Source organism: Benincasa hispida, chromosome 9 (genome assembly GCF_027475165.1).
Source record: "Benincasa hispida cultivar pf3 chromosome 9, pf3_genome.v1.1, whole genome shotgun sequence".
Classification (NCBI taxonomy): domain Eukaryota; kingdom Viridiplantae; phylum Streptophyta; class Magnoliopsida; order Cucurbitales; family Cucurbitaceae; genus Benincasa; species Benincasa hispida.
The window spans coordinates 31,016,887-31,026,268 of record NC_143486.1 but is presented as its reverse complement, the minus strand read 5'-3'; the positions used below and the strand labels follow the sequence as shown (position 1 = coordinate 31,026,268).

Below are 9,382 nucleotides of genomic sequence, written 5' to 3'. Positions count from 1 at the left end.
GTCCCTTATAGATATATTTGCTACATATTTAATCTTTTATTAGTCAATTTAATCCTATTAAAATGATTAAAAGATTAAACCTTACGTTACTAATTTTATTAGAACCGTGATCTTAGGTTTATCTCCACGAAGTCTTAAAAAAATTTTAAAACCATGATTCAAGCCTAAGTTTGCATGCATGTCTTTCTTATTGATTTTAGTTCTAATTTCTCTTATAACTTTTATAAAAGAAATAACCAAAACTCATTCACATTGCCATGCACAACTAGGTATTTATAACTCTTATAAATTTAACCTATGTGTCATGCTTCATGCAATGTCCATTCATTACTATATATAATTTTTATATACTTTGTAATGAACTAAGCAAACATGCTTCCATACACCCTTATACTATGACACTTATAATATAAAGATGATGCATGTTTTTGCTTAATGCATGCATAAATATAACTCTTATATTATATGATGCATGAGCATGCTCTTATGTAATTTAAGTCATCAAACTACTATATCATAACACTTACAATATAGAGATGATGCATGACCAATGCATAACCTAAGGTGGGATTTCAACTATATGACATACCATATGACATATAATCAAACATACATCTTATATACATTCACTAAAGACTAATGGACCGGGATGATTAGCCTAAAAAATGGAAATAAATTCTATCTATTACATAAATCCATCGAGCAAACTGGTTCACAGCCAAACCGGGTCTTGAACTGTCCGGGCAAAACCTCCCTGATCGTTTAGTAAACTAGTTGAGAAACCACAATCGCTTAGCAATGATCGAGTACCATTTACAATGCGACGAAGCATGAGGCACTCAATCGTTTAGCGCCCCACCATTAAACGTGCAAGGCTAAACAATCATTTAGACGACGATGTTGCTATAAAGCACGATTGTCTAGACGACCATAAAACAAGCGCTTAAGTAACTTTTACTACACGATCGTGTAGTCAGTGACTAAGCGATAAAGCTTGCTGAGCTACACGATCGTTTACTGCGTGCGTGTTCACCTTACTGCCGAGTATCACATACTCAATGATCGCTTAACCTATCGTTTAGACGATCTGACCAATTGGTCTTCTTCTTCCTCGAAGTACAGTGCAACTCCTTGCCTTGAAACTTCATCACAAGCGACTCACAGTGACTCAAACTCTTTGAATTACAGACTCGATAGCAAGTCAATATGCCCAAAAATACAGGGGCCCTTACAATTAACTTTTAAATGTAAAATAATTTAATAACTAGAGGCAACCATCTCAGAACTCCATTAATCCACATCCACAAACATATTTACAACTTAAACAGAATGTAGATATGCTTTACCCACCAATAATGTAAATGCTATTCTATACAATAATGGATTTGGAATATCAGAACCCGGCTCTAATACCAATTGAATGAATTCTTATCAAAGAGAACCTATGAGCAGAAGCATGATCGTTCCAAATTCATTGTGACAGAATTACAAGCATTCACAAACATACACAATAGTTATGCATTTTAGAACAAATTACGACATGCTTTTGACAATAAATACACAAGGAACAAGAGACTCACCTTGAAGAACTTTTCTTCTGTTTATCTCTCGCTCTCGCTTGGATCAACACCTCTCGTTGTTGCTACAATGCTAGACTTGTGCTTGATCGTTTAGAAAAGGTGCACGATCGTTTAGGTAATGTGTCTTAATCATTTAATAAATCTCGCTTAGGCACGCGATCGCTTAGTGAAAGCTACACGATCGTTTAGGAAACACTTAAGGCTGTCGTGTAAGCTATCGTGAATTAAACGATAGGCAGTGTGCAATTATGAAGCGATTATCTGATTCTTTTCCAAAATAAAAATATTTTTCATTTTATCTTTCAATTATGAAAATTGAATGCAACCTCTCACTTTCACGCATGGTTATGAAGAAAGAAAAACCACCAAAAATTATCTCATAATTGTTTTAATTATAAATAAATATAATAACTAACTTATCATATTATATTTATAACCTATAGTTTTAATATTACATCATTTGATACATTTAAACCATAGTTCTTTTCTTCTTTACTCGATATAAATCATATTTATATCCTTTTCCTCCAATTAATGTATCTCATACATCATGTCAACTATATCATATATAATTGAACTAGTTTAATCATATCATATATAATCAAATTCTCTCTTGTCAATTTGAACACTTCAAACTGACCTAAAAACTAATTCTTAACTTGAATCCATTGAGCTACCAAGGAGACCTTATGAACTTGTAGCTTGAAGCTCCAACGGTACGTGAATAGCTGACTAAACTCTTTAGCCACAAGATCCACCATCCGTTAATTGTCGGACATTCCACTAAAGACCAACAACTGCACTCTTCTCACTACAGATATATTTTTGTGTCCATCAGATATAACCAGTAAATAGTACGATAACCCTTCACTGATGCTCGTAAGTACAATTGGGCCAATTTACCGTTTTGTCCCTATAGTTACATCTAACTTCTTAAGTACCACTGATCTCTTTAATGAACAATACATCATAGTCCTACTATAAGTGGACACCTCTCGGGCCATGAAAAGGTGTGTGGCGCCACATCATTCAATCCTCGGAATCAGCCCTTAAGGGAGCAATCTATCTACTTCCCCTTTCTTCGGGGAAGGAATGAATTCTATCTTGTGTAGCTGAGTTCCCAGCTCCCAAATCAGACGAATCCCCAAAGTGGTAGGTTTGAGTCGACAATTTGGCCACTTATACCCATGCAAATCAAAGGACCGTCCTTAAAAGAAGGAGTTCCCAACTCACTCAGGATTAAGGTCATGTTACCTATGACCATCCTAGTGAAGTGAAGTCTCTGTCATGAACGACATTATATAACGAGACTATACACTTCGTGGTCTGGTCTTATACAAACTCCTTTATATAAGATGCCCCCGCTCGTATGTATCCACATGAATGATCAGGATCAGACCATCTGTAGCACGTCACAACACTTGTAATAATCTATAAAACGGGCCATATCCATAGTGTCACAAGGATAAAGTTTCCCTCCTATATCCATATACTATAGACCATTTTGATTATCACTTAAGGCATGATCCACCTGTATGTCTCCATATATATGCTTAAGTTACAATGACAACCAGGGATCTTAGTTTATTGGTTTGTGGTAAAGTAAATAAAACATCTCATGTTTCATAGACAACAGTGAAGAAAATATCTTAGATTATTACATCACAAGCGTTTGTGTCAATACTGGTGTTTACAAACTACAGGACCCAACGAGGGTTTAAGGCATCAACCCCAACAATAGGTAACATGACCTGAATCCTGAGCAAGTTGTGAGCTCCTACCTATGAGGGCGATCCTTTGATTTGCATAGGTGAGAGTGGACAGATCGCGGACTCAACAAGCCTATCATTTTAGGGATTCGCCTGATTGAGGAGTTGGGAACACAACTACACAAAAAGAAATTCACTCCTTCCCCGAGGTCGAGATAAGTAGATAAATTACTCCCTTAAGGGCTAATTCCGAGGCTTGAACAATGTGATGCCACACTCTCTCCTGGCCCGAGAGGGTTTAGTCATAGTTGGACTATGATCTATTGCTCATTAGAGGGATCAGTGGTACTTAAGGAGTTAGATGTAACTATAGGAGCAAAACGGTAATTTTGGCCTAAGTATACTTACGAGCAATTTGTGAAAGGTCATCGTATTGTTGATTGGTTATATCCAATGAATATAGAAATATATTTGTAGTGCGAAGAGTGCAGTTGTCGGTCTTTAGTGGAGTGTCCAGTTAACGGATAGTGAATAATTTAATTAAAGAGTTCAATTAATTATTCATGTACCGTTGAAGCTTCAAGCTACAAGTCCATGAGGTCTTGGTCGCTCAAAGATTAATTGAGAATCAGTTTTTAGATTAATTTGAATTGTTCAAATTAATATAGGGATTTAATTATATATGATATAATTAAGTTGTTTTAATTATATGTGATATAATTATTATGATGTATTTGATACATTATAGCTCTAGTGAGAGGAAATAAATATTTAAATATGATTAAAATATTATTAATATGAATTGGATTTATAGTTGTTAGATTTAATATAAATGTGATTTATATTAAATTCCATATAAGAGAGAAAATAAACTATAGGTTATATTATATGCGATACAATATTAACACTATAGGTTATATATTATACTTGATATAACATATAATTTAATATATATATAATATGATAAGTTAGTTATCATATTTATATTTATATTAAATATTTTTCTTAATAAGGAAGAAAGTTACAACTTCCTTCCCCCTCTTTTTTCTCCACCCAAGTGGGTAGTTGTTATTTTTGGCATTCTAAAAAGTAGTCTTTGGCTTCTTGGTTTGGTTGATCAATTTTGATAGTGAGAAAAGAAATAAAAGAGTTCTGTGTGTGAATTGGATTTGTTGGTGAACAATTTCAATTCCTTTTTCCTCTCCACAAAATTTCCCTTAATCCAAAATAGTCAGAGCCTACCACTTCTAGGTTCTCTACCTGAGAATACCAAGGAAGTCTTTGTGGTAGTGTTCATGTTCTTGATCGAGGTTTTTCTTAAAGAAAGTCTTCAAGACATTTGTGAACTGTTAGATGGATACTTGAAGAAAAGTCTTCAAAGGTAAGGTTTCTAAAACTTTTTGATAGCATGCTGTAATTTATACTCAATGATAAATGAAATTTGAATCGATTTTGCTTCCGCTTATGGTTACCTTCAATTTTAGTTCCTTCAAAGAAAATAATGGAAGTATAGAGGGGACCATAGGACTTACATCTTTTAACAAAGTTAATAGCCAAATATATATATTTTTTTTAAAAAAAACCGCGTTTATTGTACGCATGTTTATTACGAAATTGCCCCAAAACCTCTAAATCGTCTTTCTCCTTCGAGAGGGGAAAAACGCAGAACCCCCCAAAATTCTGCTGCTCAAATATTACGATTTTCCTCTGCAAATCCCTCTTTTCAATTTCACTTCACTACGAAAGCTCCAATCTCATGGCCTCCGTCAATGGCGACGGCGAAATTTCCTCCTTTTCCTGTTCCTCCGACATGGAGAAATTCCTTTGCGACCGCTTGAACGACGTCTCTTTGCCCATTGCCGAGCGCTTCCGAGCCCTCTTCTCCCTCCGCAACCTCAAAGGCCCCACCCCTCGCAATGCCCTCATTCTTGGTTAGTTCAATTTCTTTTTCCAAAATTTACTGAAGAGTTTGCAGTTCCGGTTGTTTTTAGTCTGTTCTTTGTTGTTCTTATTCCCCCATTTGATTGATTGTCGAAATAAATGATAATCTGCGATGGATAGGCTTGATATTTGGCTGCCGTCTTTATTTATTTCTTCTTTATGTTTTTCTTTCCGACGTGACTGCCGTTGAGTCCTGACCGGCTAAATTTTAGGATCGCCGTAAGTTCCATAGTTCGAGACCTTTGATAAACTTGACTTGAAATATTTGATAAATTAATTTAATTTTATTAAAAACCTTGTTAAATTTGTCGCTAGGAATAAACATGAATGAAAGTTCATAACATGATAAGGAAAATAAATCTATTTACTATATTTCTTTTTAAATAAATGTAAAAGGCCTCATATATGAGCTCACTGAGGCCTCAAATTTCCTCAAGCCTACTCTGATAGAATTTGAGAGATACTAGTCTTCTCTAATAGAGCTCGAAACTTGAGAGATATTTTGGTGTTACCATGTAAAGCCTGCAAAAGAGTGAATATTGGAGAAGAAAAGCTCATGGTGCTTATTTTGTTTGCATAGCAACTAGAGATCCTTCGAATTTGTTGGCTCATGAGGCTGCATTTGCATTGGGGCAAATGCAAGATACAGATGCCATCCCGGCTTTGGTGGTGGTTCTTAATGATCTTTCTTTGCATCCCATTGTTCGGCATGAGGTGAAATTGTAGCGCCCTTGATATCCTTGTGTGTTTTGAATTTGATTAAGCGTTCTGTTCATCTAACCTGTCATTTTGATTTGTAATGGTATAGGCAGCAGAAGCTCTTGGAGCTATTGGCTTAGAGAGTAATATTCCATTTTTAGAGAAGAGTTTGGCTTTAGATCCTGCTCAAGAGGTTAAAGAGACATGTGAATTGGCTCTTAGACGAATAGAGCAACTGAAAGATTCTGCTAATGAAGGTGAATCATCCACAGTTGAAAAGTCGCCATTTATGTCTGTTGATCCAGCTGCACCAGCTTCTTCCAATGCCTCTGTAGGTCAACTGAGGTATGTCAAGGAAACTGCAAAGAATGCAATATACTTTTTGCGATACACAGTTGGGTTGTTGCTTGATATTAGCTTCTAGTCAACCATTCTTTCCTGATCACTTTTTTCTCTCATTTATCCATTTGAAGGGAAATTCTTCTGGATGATGATAAAGGCATGTATGAGCGATATGCAGCGCTGTTTGCTTTACGAAATAATGGCAATGATGAAGCTTTAACTGCGATTATTGACTCTTTAAGCTCAACAAGTGCTCTGCTAAAGCACGAGGTTTGTTTACCCTTAAATTTTTATTTTGCCATATCAACGAGGACTGTAATTTCTTAAAAACAATGATTTTATATACAATTTTCTTTTTCTCTTTGGAACTTACTCTGGTCCATTATGTAATTCTTGCAGCTTTCTCAGTATAATTCAGTTAGGGAGTTTGCTATTGGTTTTACTCTTAAAAAACTCTTTTTTGCCTCTGAAAATAAATTTAAGAGATTATAGAAGTTTTGGAATGATCTTTTTGAATTAATTGAGGTTGATTGCCCAGTCGGCTACATTGTAAGGATACTGTTTCCTGATTTGGATGTTAATACGTTCTGTGAATGTGATTAATAGGTTGCTTATGTATTGGGCCAATTGCAAAAGAAAGCAGCTTCAGATGCTCTCTCTGATATACTCGAGGATGTTAAAGAGCATCCAATGGTTAGACATGAGGCTGCAGAAGCCCTTGGCTCCATTGCCGGTATAATTCTTCTGCATCCTTCTTCTTTTGCTCGTTTGGTTTGTTAAAACAGAAAATTGAAATGAAAATATAAATCTATTGAGTGCTTTGTAAAGAATACTGAAAATGTAAAGTAATCTGCTATTGTTATGTGATGGGTCTTGGTTATAGTTATATGATGAGAGACAATTTATCTGATATGCTGTGTTTCTTAAAGCACGAGATGTATTGAGGCGTAATAGCTCTTTGAGGCTAAAGTGTGAGTCACATCAAAATGAGGTGCCTTATGGAATGTGAAATTGTTAACCATCATGGGTTTGCGTAGTGGTAAATAAAGAAATATCCCCTTGATAAAGGGCTAAGAAGTCATAGGTTCAATCCATGGTGGCCACCTACCTAGGATTTAATATCCTACGAGTTTTCTTAACACCTAAATGTTGTAGGGTCAGGCGGGTTGCACCATGAAATTAGTCAAGGTGTGCTTAAGTTGGCTTGGACACTCATGGATATAAAAAAAAAAAATGGAGAGTGAAATAGTTAAATATTAAAGAACATAGATAGACATGCTGGCAGGGGATTTTCATCATCTTAATTGATTGTAGAGACCCTTAATTAAATCATCCTTAGTTTCAAGTTAGGGATCAAAATAGGAATTATTCCTTATCGTTTTATTTTTTCTATTCTGAACATTGTTCCATGAATAATGAAACCATGATGGAGTTCAAGATTCTTGTCCAGTGGAAATGGATGGAAGAAGCTGATACATGCTCCCATCTTCTCCTTCATATTTCACCTGCTATGCTTATTAGTTACAAGTTACTGCGCTCCATTAAGAGTATCTTTTTCCAGCACCTAACTTTCAGTTCATTATAGCAATGTTAGCTGTTGCCTCTGTTGCAGTCTGCTTCATCTTTATTTTTTAATTAAATTGTTTTTTTTGTTTTCATTGAACTTGCAGATGAAAAAAGCATAGCGCTTCTCAAGGAGTTTTCAAAGGATCCTGAGCCTATAGTCTCGCAGAGTTGTGAGGTTGCTCTAAGCATGCTGGAATACGAAAGGTTGGGAAGATCATTTGAGGTATACATTCTCGACTCCATGACCATATCTGAATGGATATGTATTTCCATATTGTCTTGGACTCTTGGTTATCACACCTTCAATTAACACAAAGTAATGCACCCTGCAGTTCCTATTCATGCAATCTCCCCAAGTTCAATAAGTTGCAACAAACAGCAAGTAGCATCAATTGTCAAGGTTAGAAGCAGCCCCATCTCCTGTTTGTCTGCAACAAATAGTGGTGGTTGGAATCTGAAAGCATGATTAATTATATAGGTGATTGTTCTTTGATTTACTGGAGATCAGCAAAATTGGAACAATACATACAGTAATTACATGTGTTTATTATTCCATTTGGGGGATATATATCATATATATATATATCCCAACCGGAATGAAAAGGAACAGACAGAAATTTTACTCGAAACCATAGAAAATTATATATTTTCAAACATGTCATCAGGTTTCCTTTTTTTATTCCTAAAAGTTGCATAATGTTTTTTTTTCCTTTTTTAGAAAAAATGGGAGACATTTTAAGTAGCCTGATTGATTGCTGGTTTTGCCCTTCTCATTTATCTTCGAGAAATGTCCTAGCAGGGGGCTCTTGTACAAAGTATCTTTGGATATTTTTTACTTTTTTTGGAAGTTTTAGAGTAAAATTTTGGGCCGTTTGGTTCAAGATTTTAATGATGTCTAAAAAAATGCGTGGGAATCAAGGATAAATGTGTTTGTTTATATATGAGAATGTTATTAAAGTTTTATGGTAACAAATTAGTTTTGTATTTTATTTATAAAATTAACCATGGATACCTCTATAAAATTTTGATAGATTAATTGATAAACAATAAATTCAATTCAAGGTTTTGAGAAAAATTAATTATTTAACTATCTAATAATAATATTAATTAAATTATTAATTATAAATATTTGTAAAATGAGTAGTTTATAATTAAAGTTACTTGATTATATAATTTGATGTATCAATTTGATGAATTTATATAGATAGGATGTATTAATTAATAAAACAATCAAAATCAGTTTAAAAGACGATTAAAAAATAGTGAATTATAATTAATCAATGATAAACTAATTATAATTATTAAAAAATAATCTCATAAAATATTAATCATAATGATAATTAATTAACTACATATATAATTTATTAATGAATTAATAGCATTAATGTATTGGTTCTTTGTTGTTTATTATATAACTAATTAATTAATTTATGAATATGAAGTAGTTGAATTCAAATATTATAATTTTAAATTTAATATAATTTTCTTAATTATAAATTTAAAATATTCATATATGAATTAATTTTAATAATATAAATTGAAAGA

The 9,382-nt window shown here is 33.9% G+C and overlaps 1 protein-coding gene across 1 annotated transcript; it reads left to right on the top strand.

Moving 5' to 3' along the window:
• The first annotated feature begins 4,858 nt into the window (after nucleotides 1-4,858).
• LOC120085296 (ARM repeat superfamily protein) lies at nucleotides 4,859-8,493 on the top strand. The gene is made up of 7 exons (XM_039041210.2): nucleotides 4,859-5,220; nucleotides 5,811-5,944; nucleotides 6,039-6,274; nucleotides 6,403-6,541; nucleotides 6,878-7,004; nucleotides 7,942-8,060; nucleotides 8,170-8,493. Exons 1-7 carry the CDS (start codon nucleotides 5,046-5,048, stop codon nucleotides 8,200-8,202), a joined length of 963 nt encoding a protein of 320 aa, XP_038897138.1. The 5' UTR covers nucleotides 4,859-5,045; the 3' UTR covers nucleotides 8,203-8,493.
• Nucleotides 8,494-9,382: the final 889 nt, after the last annotated feature.